The 19967-nt window shown below is 39.3% G+C and overlaps 1 protein-coding gene across 4 annotated transcripts in view; it reads left to right on the plus strand.

The window, feature by feature from the left end:
• The window catches only part of cfap74 (cilia and flagella associated protein 74), a 51457-nt gene extending 32449 nt beyond the window's left edge, over positions 1-19008 (plus strand). For 3 of the 4 annotated variants that reach the window (XM_051424889.1, XM_051424891.1, XM_051424892.1), the window contains exons 23-39: positions 3273-3360; positions 6459-6632; positions 7654-7787; positions 7987-8263; positions 9579-9713; positions 9894-10027; positions 10349-10483; positions 11600-11709; positions 11818-11873; positions 13014-13133; positions 13340-13495; positions 13728-13866; positions 15448-15602; positions 15818-15950; positions 17589-17725; positions 18314-18448; positions 18766-19008. In XM_051424889.1, the coding sequence (XP_051280849.1) occupies positions 3273-3360; positions 6459-6632; positions 7654-7787; positions 7987-8263; positions 9579-9713; positions 9894-10027; positions 10349-10483; positions 11600-11709; positions 11818-11873; positions 13014-13133; positions 13340-13495; positions 13728-13866; positions 15448-15602; positions 15818-15950; positions 17589-17725; positions 18314-18448; positions 18766-18870 (2323 nt within the window). In that variant the 3' untranslated portion in view covers positions 18871-19008. The remainder of the gene's footprint in view (positions 1-3272; positions 3361-6458; positions 6633-7653; positions 7788-7986; positions 8264-9578; positions 9714-9893; positions 10028-10348; positions 10484-11599; positions 11710-11817; positions 11874-13013; positions 13134-13339; positions 13496-13727; positions 13867-15447; positions 15603-15817; positions 15951-17588; positions 17726-18313; positions 18449-18765) is intronic. The other variant, XM_051424890.1, reaches the window with a different exon arrangement.
• The last annotated feature ends 959 nt before the right edge of the window (positions 19009-19967 follow it).

Raw genomic sequence — 19967 nt, forward strand, 5'->3', positions numbered from 1 at the left:
GACACCATCTGGGGCTAGTGAATACAGTGTTATCATAACCAATAGAAATAATGCCCAAAGCTTCAAAAATGAGATCGGAATTATCCTTTAAGATGCCCTAAGGCCCCAAAGAGTGTCCTCCATCCGCACCGGAAATTCACAGAAATCATACTGGGAATAAGAAAGCTGTATGTCTTATCTCTGCCATGGTTGGATCTCGCCTGTTGATTTTTGGTAGGTTTGCTTTTATTTTATGCAGTGGCGGTGTGTCATTTAAAACGGCACTGCCAAGTCTTCCTAGGCAGAGCCCGTGATTGGATTTCCAAATGCTCATTAGCAGACCTGCTTTCACTCACTGTCTCATCCACACACACTCATACACTGTTAAATCTGGATTCTAAAATGACTCATAGCTTTCATTCTTTACACAGGTGTTTGCTTCTTGCTTTCCCTCTTCGGGCTTTTGGGAGAGGGTGAGCACATTCTTGCTTCCTGCTCTGAAGGATTGCGCTCAACCTGCCCACATCCTTCACCGTCTTTCCTTTGCTTCATCCCTCTCTGCCTGTCTTCCTCCACTTTTATTTGTCACCATCCAACCCACATGTTTTTTTCACATATCCAGAGCATTGTTCCATGCATACTACATAATCCCCTCTCTACAATATCAAGGCCAATGGTTCACATATTTGCGATCCTGTTCAGCAAAGAGGAATGCTGCTCTTTTACATTCAGCCTGATAAGTGAAGTGGGTAAATTGACATTTCGTTTAACAAATTAATTTAGCTTGTGTCCATGTAAGCCAATTTATGTTTGGGAGAGGGTTATTATGTTATTTTATTATTTTCAGCCGACACAGAAGCTGGGGTGGTAACATTTTTCAAACTAATCAAGGAAGTATGCTGAAGAGTTAAGTAAAGAGTTGTTATTTCTAGAAATCAACTTGCAACAATGCCAGATGTCGCCATTTTGGTCACATTTTCTTCATGCTTATATAGAAATATCCACACTTTAAATTGCTGAACAAATCACATTTATCTATTTAACATGTATTAGTTTTAAAAAACAATAATAAGTCAAATATTCAGCATGTAGCAAATTTCAATCCAACACATTTCGACAAGACCGGAAGAACATTTAAACCCGATAACAAGATCATTATAATAGAATAGCTTGAATGAATGGTTGTGTAATCTCTGAAGAGCGAGGCAATGTGTCCACCCCAGCAATTCCGGCTGATAAAAGGGAGATTACAAGGATGATTTACTACAGATTACACCAAACAGCTCTACCAGTGCTTTCACTGCTAGTTTGCAGCTCATACCAGGATCAGAAACTTTAAAGATGCCATCAGTTGCAAGAAAACAAACTAACAAAATAACCTGTTTGAAAAAAATCTTACAATTTTCATTTTAACCAGTCATTTACAATATTATTTTGCTCATCCATTTCCCTATGGTAAAAAAATCCCTAAGCCTCTTAAACCGTTTTTTAATCCTTTTTATAATCACTTTTTTTAATGGTCGAGTGAAAACTAAGCAGTAGTCTATATTGAAGAGGAATGAACAGTTTATGTTTTTGTTTTAAAAGGAAGCACTAAAGCAGCTTCCCAAATATATTAAAAGAAAACTTTGCAGATTTTCAACCAGCTGTTTATCTTCCCTCCATGTTGCCAGCACCAAGAGCTGCCCGTTCATTCGCAGATGACTTGTTTCTCACCAATCTGATTCTCTGTAGAGGCGGGCATACAAAAAGTTCATTCTGTAGTTCAAACAGCCCTAGAGCCACGGACAGTCGGATTGAGAGAGGCTGGGTGCAGGCAACATGGAGAGAAGTTAAACATTGTTAATTTTAGGTGATCCTCATAATTATCACTTCTTATCAGGTTTTTTAGGTATGGACATGTAGATAAGGTAGATTACATTTTGCCCACTTATTTGAGTAGTTCTAGGAGAGATCCTGTGGACATATGCACTGCAGCTCTTTTAGCAGAACCACAAAGTTAGAACAACTATATCAGTTTTACTGTGTCCTCTACTAATCTCAGAAGTATCATTAAAGACTATGGAGGAGAATTTCTTTTGGACGAGGCTGTGGATAATCTGGCTACAGAGAAGAAACGCACACAAGAAAATCTGTGCAGGACACTGACAAATCTGAAACCCCATCAAAATTCTCCCGAGCATATGGGCCTGGCGACGTCCCACCATGCTTTTCCACTCTGCCCTGCCAAGCTAATTCAAGAGTGACTCTCCAGCAGCGATTCTATTTGCAGGCAGAACAAGAGTGCTTCCTTAAATACACCCTCTGCGCTCATTGGTCAAGCTATGAAGGAAGAAAATTACTCTTTTTTTTTTTCATTACTCCCCTTTGTAAATGCAGAGATTTAATTTTGATGCGTGAGGAAGGGACATTTCAATAGCTTTGAGTCATGAAGGGTGCTGTAGTAGAACAACATGCTTACAGCAATTGCATGCAGCAGCGAGACCTGGGAAATATGGAACACAAACCTGTCCTCGAACCTGAAGCTGACAGATTGGTTGAAGGCAAGGCTTGGTTTTAGCGCTTTGAAAACACACTGACATCTGGAGAGCCTTAAAACCACTGACATTTACAGCATTAGCTCTCAAACCTTCAACAAGCATTAAAAGCGTAAAGAGCGAAAGACAGAGAAGACAGTTGATAGGAGAGAAACAGAGGAGGGGAAAGCAAGGAATAGCAGGGAAAAAGGATGTTGGGGGAAGGAAAGTGAAAGTGAGAGGTGGGGGGGAATCTGAGCCACAACCTGGATTTGACATTTGACCACTGTTTACATGATATTGAACTACACATACATACATATATACAGTATATATACTGTATATGTTATATTGAGGGACTGGCGTTTTACATAAGCCTGTGCATGACTACTGGGCCTCTTTGAATCATACTTACGTCTCCCATCACCATGGCTACAACCTACAGTAGTGTGGAGGCGCGCTCTACATCTCTCTCCTGCTTTCCCTGGCGAGCCGATCCTACAGTCGTGGGTTAACGTGAAGTAATGGGTCTTCAGGGTCTGAATCTTTATCTTTCTTTGAGAAGCTCGACAGGGGCTTGTGGCTTTTGACTGTTGTGTATGTGACTGAGAAAAACCTTGAAAATCCCTGTTGCAGTCGTGTTTCTTATCAACCCCTAATTGGTGTCTTTGCACTTCTCTGTTTATGAACATGATGTAAAAATTAACCGTTTTACAAGAAAGTGCCAGTCTGTGTATTCTCTCACTATAACTGCTTTTTTTTTTTGCTCTCTCATAGATGCTCTTTATCTAAAGATGCCAAGACATTTTTTGACAGGGATACAGGAGTCCTGGAAGTCCCAATGACAGTGCAAGTAGCAGGGCAGGTTTGTATTATATTATACACTGGAAAAATCCAGTATATATTACAGGATAGCTCTGTGGGATCCTAAGAACAGTGTACTTGTCGTGCATTACAGGGCTTGTGTCCTACTTTGTCCCCAACCGAAGCAGAGCTGCTGAAGGTTGTAACCTATTTTGCTGATAACAAGCTAAAATTATCTCCCACCCCCAAGGCCCAGTTACTCCATGGGCGTTAATAAGCCAAGCATAAAGGTTATCCCATATTGTTTAACTGAAGATTACTCCAGAAGCTCAAAATGGGAACACAGAAAGCTATGTGTTCTCTTCTTATTCAGTGGTGTACATATTATGTGCTAGCATACATTTTGTGTTTATTTATTAGTGTAATTATTTAATTAACATAGATACATATAATATGTATGTTAATATATAATGTACGATATATTCTCTTCACATACTTCATGGATAACACATAACATACATGTACACAGTCAATATGAATATCAATATGTAACACAGAAAACATGGATACATTTACATACATAAGACATAAATATACATTCACGTGTGTGTGTGTGTGTGTGTGTGTGTGTGTTGCAAAGTGGGAACAGTTACTATATCTCAGGTGCCTATGGTTCCCAGGAATAAAAGTCCAGCATTTGCAGCACAGATGATGTTCGATGACAGTCGAAGCACTTCCGCAACTTATGAGCCACTGTGTTCTAAAATATCTAGGGTATAAGCCTATGTGCATGCATAAATGGAAAGTTAACTACAGCTCCCATGGTGCATTTTGGCATTCTGTTACCAGCATAAGTGCAGGATGACACCTTTTGGAAAACATAAACGTAAAAAAAACACAATTTGCAGCTTAAATGAATTTTCTTTAGGATTCTGCATTCATTTGGCAACTATGGCACCATGTTTTATTCCCAACTGCAACCACAAAGTGATTAGAATTTGCTGCAACTCTTGCTGCTGGATTATTTAGAGCAATTCACCATGCCATTCTCAAAGTGCAGTTATTCTTTTGACAATAAATGTTCCTCAACATAGACACACAGGAGGCTCCTGGATGTTTTAACTTTACTATAGCTTTCTGTTATGTTATTTTAATCACTTCAACCTCAGTTTGGCATGGTAGATGGCTCTAAATGCTACGAAACCCATGAGCTTCAGCCGCCATTGCTATAGAGAAGAAGATATTATAATATGACTTTATTACACTTGCACATTTTTACCAAGATATTATATTTCCATACCATGACTAGTATGTACTGGTATTACATATATGTCCTGTATATTGACTTCAGAGTGGTCCACATTATAGATTAGTTGTTGTATTGTAGCTCTGGTTGTGTACAGTGCAACAAACACTGATAAGCAGACTTTTCAGTGTCAAGCAAAAGCTCCTCTCAAAATGCACAAATCTAAATATCCTCTTCTCAAGGTCCAACTTGAATTTAGAAATATATAAACAATCAATTCAGAAGCCCTTGAAGTGGAAAATAAAGTGCTTACAGCATCTGAATTCCTTCAACTTGTCAGCAGCAGTTTTTATTAAAAAACACAGAGCAGCTGCTTAGACATTCGTGTTGCACTGATGCCAGTACTCTTTCTCAGTAAATCTAAATCTGGTCGGTCCCCTTGCCAAATCATCACCTTCCTCTCCCCCATCCAGCCCCTATTCCCCGTCTCTACCATGACAAGGACAGGGGAGCAGAGCTCTGACATGGAGCCAAAGACTGGGCCAGGATGCTCCTGTGGAGCACCAAAGCTGTTGCCCTCCCAGCCCCAGGCTCTGAGCTCCTGGCATCAAACCATTCACACACACACACACACACACACACACACACACACACACACACACACACACACACACACACTCTCTCACACACACGCTGTTGTATGGCCACCAGACACCACAGCAGCCAGGAAAGCAATGGTGCAGAGACCAATAAACAAGGTCATCTGCTGCGCACTGACATGATTCAAGAAGACATTATCTTGAGAATGAGAAAAAAACACTGCTCACAAGATTACTTCGTTTTCTCATCGAGGACTAATATAGACAAAATGGACCTAAAGTAGTGTTAATGGGTAAGGCTAGTGATACTCTCATTATTGCTAGTAAATCCCATAAAATGACCAAAACCTACAGTTGATTTATCCTATTCCTCTGTGACATAGGCCTCAATTGTTTTCTAGTGAAAAGCACAGCAATCTCATATACACTGTCTGCTGGCGTAAATACTAATCCGCTGCTTAAAATAGTCCCCAGCCAATGCACTGTTTACTTCACTTTGAGTAGTGTTTGCTGAAATCTGCAATGCCCATCTGTTTTTGGACTTTTTAGGGAAGTTGGAAAGTATAGACAAGGACTTGTGTATTGTTGGTTTTAGTCATTTCATTAGACTTTATTGACAATAAGTAAAATGAAGAATATCACCAGCCTTGCATAATTAGCACACACCATAATACTTCTCTGGGAGTGGTGAGGTCACTGACAGCTACTTGGTTTGTTGCAGATATTTCAATTTCTAAAACTTACTTTGATCCTACACTCAGTTTTGGAATGCCTGTACACAAACACACACACACACACACACACACACACACGTCTTGCATCTCTGCTGCTCAGTGATGAATGACGACTATATGCATAAAAGCATTGCTTCATTTCAGCTTGGAAGACTAAAGTGGCCATGCCTTTACCATGAATTCGATTCATTAGATACTTCAAGTGCATATATTAATATTTGTGAAATCACAGACTTAAAAAAGCTTATTTTTTAAAGAAAATAAACATCCATCCATACTAGTCCCATGCTAATGGTGCTGTCTTTGTATTTTTTCTTCAATCTGAATATGAAAATGTATAATTAAGATTTTAAAAGTGATACCAGCGCAGAGCGTTTTTCAGGACAGCCACTGGAACCCTTTTTATTACATAAATCAAACCATCCGGATGTTTTACATAACATTACAACATTATTATGATATTAATGATGACATTAGAAATAGTTTTTGTTTTTTGTTTCTGTTGATTCTTCATTGTTGTTGATAAAAAAAATGTTCACTCAAAGAAAAAAAGGTCTCTAATTATGCTTTGTGTGTTCAGGTGAAGCCTGTTCATTTCACTGTCCAAGCAGTTGTGACCACCTCAGATCTGGAGTTTGACCGGACTGAGGTGGACTTTGGCTACTGTTCCATTTACCAGTCAGTGAAGAGCAGCGTTCGGCTCACCAACCTGTCCCTGCTGCCTCAGGACTTTGGCTTCTTGGGTGTTCCGGAGGTATTGCACGAGTAACAAGAACGTCTGTGATTTTAGTTTGGAGTGAATACTTTATCTTCTGTTACATGTTGCTGTATTTGTGAAGTACGGTTGCCAGGATCCCAATCCAAGCAGAGACAAACCCAGATACTATTAGTCACTGAAAACAATGTTTTTATCAGTGCTGTATTTGAAGGTGGTGTCAGCTGTGTATGTAGTCATTAAGATAGGACTTTCACTTTCAGGAATTCTGCTTCACCCTTTGTTTCACAGGTTCCCCAATTTTGAGATTTGCTGTTTTTGTTCAGTCCTTAAGATTCCAGTTTTGGTTGATTTGGTGATACCTGTGGTTACCGTGGCAACAGCAAATGCAGTTCAACACCACAGCAAACCCTCGTGATTAACTAATTTGGCAGAAATGCAACAGACGAGCAACTGGTGTATCTGTTGTACAGTGCAGCCAATCACACTTGCAATGTTTTGTTAAAGAAGTCATTCAATAATAATTGATGGGGCGCACGGCAAAAGCATAAAAGCTGTGTTTTGGATGAATATTACATTAGCACAACTTGTGTTGTGACCTCATATTGTTATAAGCACATAATAAAACATTAATACTACATTCTGTACCAGTAAGATGACCAGCTGATCCTGTTGCAGTGTGGGCGGGGAACTGATCTAATTAGCGGTCAGTGTTTGTCAGACTGCTGTAGAGGAAAGTCTCATTTTATTCCAGCTTTGGCGGTTCTTTACAATGTGCTGTACGTTCTATCATAAATGTAGGCACAAGCAGCAAAAGTAAATCCACACAATATGACACATTCCCACTTCAAGTGAAAATAACGGAGTTGGGGCACCCCTTGTTGCTGAAACGCATAAGTTATAGAGAGATAATTACTGAATGTACATACATTGAATGGCTATTGCAGGGAAACTGACTATGAATAATGTCTAAATTGGGTTTTGCTATCATGAAAATGATTAGATTAGAACAAAATTTTACATTCAAACATTGTGTTGTTTGTGTTCTCTCACACTACAGTTTATTGAGGTCCAGCCTAATGATGGCTTTGGCACTCTGCTCCCACAAGAGACCCTGCAGATTGATCTGATTTTCAGTGCCAACAAGGCTAAAGAGTACAGTTTCCAGCTCAGCTGCAAATCTGGAATTAACAGGTGAACTTTTAGTCTTGCACTGTGTATAAATGAAATGTCATATATATGGTTTTGTTGATTTATGGGACCAATATATCCCTGAATATAATGATGGGATCTGGTTGATCAGTGTCATTATGTCTGATATGATGGATATAATTCAGTTACGTCCCATATTTATTCATATAAAACTGAACAATTTCTTTTTCTTTGTCACCAGAGATTTCCGTCTGTCTTGCCGAGCGGTGGGTGTCCGCCCTCCACTGGAGCTGTCCCATTCTCTGGTCCAGTTTGGGGCCACGGCAGTAGGTGACCACTCCACTGCCATACTTTACCTGATCAACCATCAAACCAACCATATCCAGTCCAAACAACCAATCCCTCCACTGGTCAAGGACGCCGTGGTTCCTGTAGCACCCAGGCTGTTCTCCTTCACCCTGCCCAAGGATTCAGACATCAGCATCACTCCTTCAGCGGGTGGCCTGCTGCCCGGAGAGGTGGAGTAGCACACCTCTTGTTGTTTACACTGATATGAAAGGGGCACACAAGATTTTTTTGATACTCATGCTACTGGTGCATTGTGGGAGATATAGGACGGGAAAGAACCTGTACAAGGAGCTAAAAGTCATGATATGTTGATTTTATTTTGATGCATTCATTCTGACCATTGTTTTTTTAATGTGTCTCTTATGATTCCCCCAACGCTATGGAAGTGCATTACTACATTGCCGGAGTGGCCCTTTAATATGGACTGTCAGAACCTGTTTAAACCAAGCATGTCACTAGCACTATTGGTGCAGCTGAACCCCCCCACCACCCGCTGTTAGTCAGCCTGATCTCCTGAGGTTGTGTTTCTTATTTTACGCATGGCCAAAATCTTAGTCTAACATAATTAAAGGTCTACATATGATCATAGTGTTACCCGTAGCTCTGAGTTTAAATTTAATCAGAATTGTTTGAGTTAAGCTTGTAAATGTAACCTTTAATTTTACTATGTAGGAAAACTAAACCTGGCACGTGGAAGTACATTTGTATTTATTGTTATTTTGACAATTTGCATCGAAGACATACTTGTCGTTAATGGTTATCAGAGTAAAATCTTCCAGCCTCAATTCAACTCAATACAGTTATACAGAATTACAGTGAGACAACCATTTACCATTGGCACACAGCAGATGCCTTTATAGCGTAATGATGCACTCTACTGGATACCTGATGGAAGTGAATGAGTGCTTTTTATTTTGCACTGTCTATGTTGCACTAACAGTGAGTACAGAATATACAAAAAACAGTGAATGTTAATTAAATATTCACTGGATGCAGCATCATTTCACAGTATATGTATTTTAAAATACATCGCAGCCCATTGTTATGGGGTGTGACAGTTGAATTTGAATCCTATTTTCTGTCAGTTGAAGTGGAAGACTTTCCTCCAGACTCTGTTTAGAAATATAATTAATCCATGGCATTATTTTTTTTCCTACTGCATAACAGAGGACCAGTGGGAGAAATTCAGTAAATAGTATGCAATTGGAAAACAGGGGGATTATCATCCTCAGTCCACTTGAATGGGTCCACATTACAAAAACCCCAGAACAGAAGACTGCCCAAAACTAATTTAAACCTCCACTTTGCAATATGAAGTGGATGGCCAAATTAAAAATCACCAGTGAGGAAGAACACTGGAATCTGAATGCCATTTTAAAGTTTCTTGAAAATGTGTTATTATACACACAATACTACCCAGTGTTTCTGCTGTATGCTCTAAATCAGAATAATTCCTGACATGTTACCATCTTGACTCTCCCTTAGAGATGTCTGGTCCAGGTGAAATTCAGACCCAGACTGTTGGAGCAGGAGATCAAAGAGGAGGCGCTGCGTCTCCTCCACCGAGCCAAGTTGCTCCGTGAGAAGGAGTTGGAGAGGAACAGACACGCTGAGCAGGAGGTACGACTATACACACACCCACCCCGGTAACCTGCTGCTAGCGTGAGGGTCAGTCCGAGCTGCCACAAGGGTTTTAAATCTGAGTACGTCTTCACCAGCCCACTTTTTCACCTCGATAAACATGAATATAGACGTCCGAACCCATCAATCATGTTTGTGTGTGTGTGTGTGTGTTGTAAGAATAAAAAGGAGGTCCCAGTGGAAACCGGTAAAGGAAAGAAGGCGCCTGTGGTTCCAAAGAACAGCAATGTGTCAGACGGCCCACAGACAGAACAACCAACTGAATCACCAAATCCTGCCGACATACAACCGGGGTATGAGCTTTTCATTTCTACAATTAGATTTTTTTCATTGATGTCAACAATCTTATTGCTTGCATAGTATCACAAATTACTTTGGAAAACACATACGGGTTTGCTGAACTGAAATACCAGTAAGGCAAATTAATAATATTAATAAATATTCTATAACCAAATATCAAAGAGTAGAACTGCAAAAACTGAATAAATTATTCTTTAGGAAACATCTTTTACATTCACCCTGAAAGCGTCTTGTATCTCTAAACCCAATTAATAATAACTTGGACAGTGTGTGAGGAGAGTTTGTTGAGTTGTTTAATAGTGTTTTCCTTCAAGGTCAGAGCAGTATGAGGAGGCCCGGGCCTCTCTGCTGTACTCCTTCACACAACGCTACAGCGAGTTCACCATTCCCTGCTTTGTGTCGGACGGAAACCCTCCAGAGGAAGACCGACAGGCGCAGCCAGCATGGAGGTAACACTGAGTCAGCTCCCATACAGCTCTGTGCAGCACACTGTTGTCGTTAGTGCTGGGCGATATACCGGAGAGAAATATATATATACACATACAAACCAGCAGAATCTGTAAAAAATAAAAATAAAAATGCAGAATCTTTAAAAAATACCATGATACAAAGTTATAGATTTTGTAGTCCTAAAACCTGAATGTGAGCCAAGCCTTTTAAACCATGGCCTCCTTATCCAGACTTCCACTGCTGTGATAAGATTACCACTTGATTAAAATAGTTCTTTATTTGGTATAACCTTTGGAAATTATTTAAGCAGATCCAGTTTTACATGTCAGTTGCAAAAAGTGTGCTAACTTTCTTTATTACAGTTCAGTAGCTTGGCCTCTGTTGAAAACAATGTTTTAAAACAATCAGAGGAAAAAGTTTAGTCAGCGTCCAATTGTTTTGGTCACTATCTATTTCTTGTAGTTATAATGTTGGGTTTTATCCAGTGGCTCTAAATAGTGTCTCTCTTGTATGTAATATAGGCTCACTAAAGTATTTTTCGAAGAACTATTGTTGTAATGGTTATAAACTCAACTCAAATCAACACAAGAAAAGATTGTATGACCAAATGCAAAAGCACTGTTTAAACCTCAAAGACACAGAAATCAGACTGGTAGTTGCAGACGGAATATAAACTACACGCTTTTCCTCTCTGCAATTTTCATTCTCTTTTAAAATGTGGATTATAGTGGATCGGGCATTTGTTCTAGGGACCCCATTACAATATCAGCAGAGCCTTGTTTTACACTGCCTCAGGCTAGACTATTTGTGGTGCAAAGGTCCACAAAAGTATTTAATTAAGAGAGATTATTAAAGTTGATGTGTAGTATTGCGGGGAATGTCAGATGAATAATCAGGATACAATCACATTGATAAGCATTTAATCAATTTATTACTAAACACAAGTAGTTGTTTTGAAAACTGATGAGTCAGAATATAAATACATATTATGTTATTTTCCATTATTCTACTGACTTAAAAAGCTATAAAGAAAAACAAAGAGTGGAAGCTTTTACACATACTCATACACATACACATACTTATTTCATAGCTTGTCATGTCCAATATCTCCACAGTCCCTTCAATACTCTTTACTTGAAGCTGCAGTGTCCTGCTGTACAGCCCCCTCTAGTGGTAATATCCAACAATGGACACAATATCATAGACTTCCATCAGGTGGCAGTGGGTGAGTGATGTTTATGTTGCTTGATGGTTCTTTACATAGTGTAAATATCCACTTGTGCATAGCTTGTTTTGTAATTATCTAATATGTTGTATTTGTGTCTTCGTTTAGGAGAAAAAGTGATCAAGAGATTAACAGTTCAAAACATATCGAAGGAATCTTTGGATGTATCCTTTCTCCAGCAAATACTGATTAGCTAAGTCAAAACACATAAAACAAAATGCATAACTATAGAGTCCTGTTTTAAACTGCTAATGCAAAGAGATTTTCTATAGTTACAAAACCATGCTTGATGGTATCTGTGTTCTATACACACTTCTGAAGATATCTGTACAAGTGTTAAAAATGCTTTATGAAAAATGTCTAACGTGTAAATGTATTACTTACATCTTGTACTACAGGTTCACTCTACTTGCAGTACTTTGAGTTGTTGCGTTAAATGAATTAATATAATTAGCATGTAAATATCTTTCTACAGATACCCTAGCGTGCCCTCTTTATTGGTAACTGTATATTAAATCATTTTGTATTAAAGGGTCAGTTCATGTACATGTTTTCCTCAGTCATCTCTCGAAGTATTTAGTGTCCCAGATAAATTGGATTTTATTTGCCCAGGTCTTGAAGTGTCAGTTTCTGAGATTTCTGCCTCCACCCCAATACAATACAGTAGAATTATATTTGTGGTGCTCACAGCTGTGAAAAATTCTAGAAATAAATTTTGTGCATTTTCCACCTTTTATATGAGAGCAGACAGTAGAGCGATGCCAGGAAATTAATAGAGAGAGATGGGGAATGACATGCAACAAGGGGTCTCTGGTCATGGCCAGCGCCTTAACCCCTCAGCCTCTAGGACATTACACTGTAAACAGTTTTTATATGGACTTCTGCTGAAAGGATTTCTAAAGAAAGGGAAGGATTATACAGAGCAATAAGCCACTTTGTTGCTTTTGAGAATTTTTAAATGAAAAATTTTAACACTGTGAGTGCCATAAATTAAATTCTGTTCACCCTCATTGTACTGAGATGGAGGCAGGAAAAGCAAAGACGGGCGCCCATTGTACACCTATGACGTTAATCCAGGCAAATAGTAATCCTCAATAGGTTTACCTCATTTTATATTGGATACAATTCATAACAAAAATGGCATCTCTTTTTAACAGTTACTTTCATGTCCAGATATTAAATACTAATTAAGTGTTGCATGTGTTAATTGTAAATCGCCACTGCTACTATTACTATGAAAGACAGTGAGAATACAAATAAAAATAATATCAGCTGTTCATGGCTTTTCTTTGACCATTTCCAAGCTGACGTCATCGGTGCTGGATACACATGGTCCCTTTTCCATTCTGAATGCTCTCAGATGCATAAGACCTGGAGAGAATCACACTCTGGTACTGGCCTTCAGTCCATCTCTGGAGAAAAAGGTGGGTTAACTGTGTAGAATTAAGAACTAATGGATGACCCATAAGTCTCAGAGTGAAGATGAATTATCCAAAATGATTGTTATCCCTTCATTCGTCTTTACCAGAATTAGCGATTGTACCCCTCAAATCACATAAGAGATTGTTTTAGTAACATGATGAATATTATGAAGTATATTACCTTCCACCCACCCTCCACTGTTCTCTAGTACTGTGAGACTCTGGAGGTACGAAGCCAGAAGATGACCCTGGAGATGACTCTGTGTGGGGAGGGTGTGGTCCCTGCTGTCACCTGCTCCCACCCGGGAGGTCTCCTTGACTTTGGCTATGTGTTGGAGAAGGAGAGCTCCTCACAGGTCCTGAAGGTCAGTCAAACGTTTGTTGATGACAAAAGGACAAGAAAGAGTAGCACGAGAGTGAGATCTTGTTGGTTTTGAACACATTTCCTGTTTTTCCATGTCTAATTCAGGTCCACTCTTTAAATGATGAAATCCATAACTGAGCGAGTGTGTTGACTGTTGATATGTACTGATTACCTTGATGCTTTTGAGGAGGTGGCAGCCTTGGAACTGACATTAAACCCTTTTTTGCTTGCAGCTGCAGAATAGCTCAGCGGTGGCAGTGGGTTTCAGGGCCCTTCTGGCCAGCCTCTCTCCTTCCAGGCCTCAGGGTGGAGCTGACAAGTTGGCCTTCCTGCTGGGCCATTACACAGACTCTCAGGTCCAGCCTACTGTGGGTAAGATGTAATTAACACTGCAGTGACTCACCAGGAAACCTGACAACTTTGACTTCGTAGACCTCCAAAAATACAAATGTCCTTTCAACACCAAGCATTTAATACAGCAACGCCTGTATGTTATAATGTGTGTGTGTGTGTGTGATAGGACAAACCAAACAATATAGAACAAAATAAGTGAGTGGAGAAACAACAAACTCCTCCAAGACACAAGGGCTCACTGAATGGTTTGATGAATGTGAAAAGGACTGGAATGATATGCTGTGGGCTGCATAGTCACCAGTTCTTGGAGAATTTAGGACAATGAGCACTAAAGCTGCTCTGGAGGCTTGTGATGTCCCAACATTTTCCTACGTGTGTATATTGGTTTCTACAACATAAACCTTTTTTGTGCATTCAGTACAAGTGTCAGATCAATGAGTGCAGTTTGAAGAATGTTAAAAGAATGTTGTAGGTTCTCTACCGCTAGCTTATCGGTAAAAACTTAAAATGACTACCACCCAAGATCGCTGACTGCAGCCGACCAGACCAGTAATTGAGAAACCATGCACAAGCACTAGAACTAAAACCAACTTCACTTAAGATATGTTAAAGCAAAGAGTGGTCAACCGTGTCAAATGCCTTGAAGAGGTCCACAAAGATGGCAGCACAATGTTTTCTTTCATATGTGAGAAGTTAACAGTGTATGAGTGAGTCTAGGATTTTAATGGGATGTCATGAGCAGTTTTCCGAACTCTGGGAACAGCAATTATAGAACTAGACAGGTTGAAAATGTGTGTTATTTGCTCAGCAATCAGACAAAGAAAAATAGGATCCAGACTGTCTTCACTAGAATTTTTTGGGATCAGTAGTTTGAAGAGCATCAGTAACTGTGTTGAGAGAGACAGGGGCCCATGCTGTTCAAATAATTAAAGATTTATGAGGGATGTGGGCTGTGCACAAGAGGCTGCAAGTCGATTATGCAGTTTTTGTAGTTGAAGGGTATTTGTGTAGTATAGTTTCAGACTCATTCAGGTCATAGTGCTTTGTAGTGCAGTTAAAGGACCAGTGTGTAGGATTCAGAGGCATTTAGCAGTGAAGCTGCAGTATGCAACCAACTGAATACAGCTCAGCCTTCCAAGCGTGTAGGAGAAGAAACAGTGGCCACAAAAACGTGAAAGGCCCTATCTAAAGGCAGTGTTTAGTTTTTTTCAATAACAAAAAAATGTCTGGAAGGTTTACATGATTACCAACCAATAAGTTGCCATGCCAGTATACTGGCTGATATCACATTAGTGCAGATATACATGTATCTATCAGCCAATAAGTAAAAAGAAATTGTAGTACAGAAATGCAACAGTAGATTTGACGTAAACAAATGACGTTGTAAACCATTACGTAGCTGGTAGACCAGAGAGCAGTAAAAATAATATGCCTTATTCATACAGTCATCAATGTAGTATAAGTATGTGTAATATGGTGGCTATCATCATGGACATAATATGGCATCTGACAGCTGACATATTTTTAACAGCAGTACTAGTAGCAAAAGTAACAGTAGGAGACATGGTAATAGCAGGATGTCTTTTGTATCATGTACAGGAACCCAGAACTACAGTGGGCTGAGTGTGTTCAGTGCTGTGCCAGTAGAGGGCAGCATTGCTCCAGGACAAAGCCAGGACATCACTGTTACCTTTCAGCCTGACCACCAGTCTGTCAACTATTCTGACAGACTAACCATAGAGCTCATGAATAAGGTCAGCAAAGCACCTCACACACACACACACACACACACACACACACACACACACGCCTTGAAAACATTTCTTCACTCAGCCTGACCTTGGCCTCATGGTAGGCAGGCAAAATGGTGCCCTCTCAATGCACTCTTATTATCCAAATGTACTTAAAGCACCCTCTGTTCACTCTGGTCATATAACAACCTTAACCCTGTGCCATTTCTGTCTCTCAGAGTAAAGTGTGTGTGATGGATCTGAAGGGCGCGGCTTCTTCACACAACATGTATCTATATGGAGGAGACCTGCTGACAGTGCCAATCGAATCCCTCCTCCCTGCACTGATAACCAGTCAACCTCCACTCACAGGTATCAACGACTTCATCAGGGTCATCCACTTCCAGTATGATGGATGTAGTGTTGTGGAATACATAGTCAGTGTGGAACAGATAAATACTACATTGGTTATCTATGTTGATTATCCATGGAAATTGAAGTTCATATCATCTAAGATACCAAAAGCTGAGGAAATAAATAAATATGACTAGACACATTCCATAATTTGTGTGAGCAAGGGCAGGGTGTGTGATGTAGTAATGTATGTTAATCAGAGCATGCTGGCAGCCCATGTGCTTGTCACCAGCACTTACTGTAAATGTGACTAAATCAAAGAGGTGTTGGTGCATTAAAAATAACATCAGCAGTTGGATAAGAGCCTGAGCTTTGTTATAACTGTGTCAAAGAAACAGCACTCCTGTGGGAAAAGAGACGTTTCAGTAAAAAAAATACAAATGTCAGCCTCATGGTGGAACTAGAGGAAAAGTCAGGGGCTTACCACAGTCAGTAGGGTTAATCCTCTGGGCCCAGTATTTCAAAACCTTTAATATAGATCAGAAATATCCAGATGGGATTAAATCTCCAAATGAGGTATTTCAAAGCAGGAGATGTGATCCTGATCCGACAAAATTGGGATATGGGTTTGATAATCCATTTCTACCCAGAATCCAGATGTAATGTTGTTTTTGGGTATTTTAAAACTCTTAAGGATATTTTTTATTTGATGCAAGGGTGGATCCAGCATGGATGTAGAGACCAAGGTTATTGTAGTTAACTAAAATTAAACTTAAAACTAAAACTAGGCATGGAAAACCATTTTAGTTAACTGAAATAGCAATAAAAACTAGAAAAACTAGCTGAAACAATATTGTGTAGTTATACAACTAACTAAAATAATCAGGTTTTGGCAATTTGATCACATTGGTCAAAACAACAAGCATGAGGAGACATTAGTGCATATATTTACTCAGGCAGTGTTGTATTGTAATACCTGTTCTGAACTTCTTAAATGTTGCCACTGACAACTATCCCCCATATTATAATAAAAAAAAACCTAATAGTGAAACTAATAAATATTAAACTAAAACTAAACATATTTAAACCAATGCTGATAAATGAGTATCAGTAATATGCTTACTTCCCAACATTTTCACATCTTTACTAATGAAATGTTTAATGAAGTGTTGTCTTACTTTGACCAACAGACAGAGGCCTGTCCAGAGGCTGCAAATCTAGATTCTATAATCCCAATCTTGTGCTATCTGGATCAGGATGATCCTTTCAGACATTCTTTGAAAAACCAGGACAAGACGTACAAGATCAGTTTTAAATGGGATAGCTAAAAGGGGATTACACAGTCTGGATAATTCTGATCTAGATTAAAGATTTTGAAGTACTGGGCCCTGGGGACCATGAATATCTGTACAAAATGACATCCAATTCCCATCCACGTGTGTCCTTCCCTCGAGCCACTATCATTGCTACAATTGTATTTAGATTTCTAAATCACTGCAACAGTTTTTGTAAAACGTTTAGCTAGGATACAAACTTTTTTCAGCAAATTCCATTGACAGTCTAGTGGGCATTAAAATGGAGAGAAATGAAAGTATGTATGATTTATAGTAAATAGGCTAAAACCTGCAAGACCGACCATAGGATCGTCTGTATTAGCAGAGTCTGAGGTGATGGAGAAGCCCACCATCCCTGTGCTGGTGACTCTGCGGGCCTGCTACAGCGCAGGAGCCATCACACCTGCAGTGAGGGAGCTGCAGGTGGGCTGCATCCGCTCCATACAGCCCAGTAAGAAGGTACAGTAATGTCCTCAGATACTGACAGCCCAAATATCCTAAACAACAGAGAAGCTTCACTCTGACTACTGCAGCTGTCTGCTGCCACATGTTTCATTAATGTGCACTGTGAGGCATCATAAGAGAGTTTATAACCATATTATTATTATTATTATTATTATTATTATGCCGTACATTTACATACAAGGTTATTTAATTGTAATTTTACAGCACAGGGTTGTACAATGAAAACATAGTTTGTTATAGAGCTACCCTGTAAAAGATTTAAATCCATGTGGTATTGAATTATGCTGTCAATATGAACATTGATCAGATGATCGGACTCCTCCATCTGTGCCCTTTTTAAGTCTCTAAAAACCAGAAAGTATAAATAAATAACCAGCTAACATCAGTTTTAATTGTTAAAATGTCCTTTAAACATGCTTCTTAAAATGCTGCTGCCATGTTTTTCCCCCTTTTCCAGCAAACACGTTGAACCATAAATATCCAATAGCTTTATATACTCCCAACCATGATTTAATTTAAGGATTGGTGAAAAACAATGATTTTGTCTTGAATCTCTGTTTGGACAAATCCCCTTTTCTCCAGAGCGGAGAGTTTCAGTGGGACAACGTGGCGTCCTTACAGCAGCAAGGCTTCAGTGTGGAGCCCAGCAAAGGCACTGTGGAGGCAGGCCACAAACGCACCATCAATGTCACGTGGAATCCCCACTGTGGATACAAGGTGAAAAAGTCAAAGTATCTTTAGGTAAAAGGACTGTTACAGCATCTGTCAAGAGTTTTAGTATTCTGATGTTTAAAATTAGTTTAAGCTTTTCTCAGCCAAGGATTAAATCCAGGTGCAAACACTGAATCCTGCTCCTTTTAGTATAGAAGTAGTTGAATTTTAAGGTAATAAACATTGAAAAAGCTTACATCAGCAGCTTTACAGTAATAGTAACACCATCAACGTGTGTGTGTGTGTGTGTGTGTGTGTGTGTGTGTGTGTGTGTGTGTGTGTGTGTGTGTGTGTGTGTGTGTGTGTTTGTTTGTCTGTTTCAGCCCTATGAGGTGGTGCAGACATGTGTGCCTCTTACCTTGAAGTGGGATGAGACGAATGTTTACAGAGTCACCCTGATGGCTTTGGTCTCCGCCACTGCTGACTGACCTCTGCGGTATCTGGATGCCGGCCAATGGGAAATCTGCTCACACGCACACTGACACGATACACAAAGACATGTGATATACTCTATATTTATGTGGCCAACATTAACAAATAAATAAATCATTTATGACTTTGATGAAGTTTTGTTCAAGGATGTGATTTGAACCATTTCTACTGTGACTGTAAAGCTTTCATGAACCCTGCAAGTTATGTCTTATACACAAACAGGCCCAAACGTGGTTTAAATGTCTGAGCGTCTGATCGACCCATTAAATGACTCATGACTGATCATTACCATAAATGAATACTAATAAATGCACATTATTATTTTAATGGGTTTTTTCACAGTTTGAAGAGCCAGCAGGTATCCTCTACAAGTCAGACACAAGACGCCTCCTGGTTGTGGGTTCGATCCCCGGCTCCTGGTGCCACATGTTGAAGTATCCTTGAGCAAGATACTGAACCCCAAATTGTTCCCGATTCCGTGCATTGGTGTGTGAATGTGTATGAATGTTAGTTTCTGTTCGATGGACTTTGCCATCATCTATATGAATGTGTGTGAAAGGGTGAATGTGGCACGTAGTGTAAAAGCGCTTTGAGTGGTCGGAAGACTAGAAAGGCGCTATACAAGTACAGGTCCACTTACCATTTACCTTCTTCTTCATGACTTCAACTTTAAGGATTTTTACACAACTGCAAGTCACGTTTATTTTACATTAACTTTGCCTGAGTTTTCACAATATGAAAAAGCTCTTCAACATTAAATGGTATTCTCTTTATTTTGGGCTCAGAATCTCATATAGCATGCACAATGAAAACACGTGTAACATCTCATCAATCATTGAATTTTAACTTGAAAATTTAAAAATTTTAAATTAAATGGTCTTTAATAGGAGATATTATTCACAGAATATACTGTATAGCTGTAACTATATATATAATATGATAAACAATCTGACTTTACACTGAGGTAAATACTATTTATAAAAGTCAAAATAATGATTGCGGCTATCTTTTTGCCTGTTTTCTGTTCCATTTGTGGTTCTATATCAGGACACAAACATTAGAAAGTTGCAGTTTAAATTTAAAAGGCAGAACA

Source organism: Dicentrarchus labrax, unplaced genomic scaffold, assembly GCF_905237075.1.
Source record: "Dicentrarchus labrax unplaced genomic scaffold, dlabrax2021, whole genome shotgun sequence".
Classification (NCBI taxonomy): Eukaryota; Metazoa; Chordata; class Actinopteri; family Moronidae; genus Dicentrarchus; species Dicentrarchus labrax.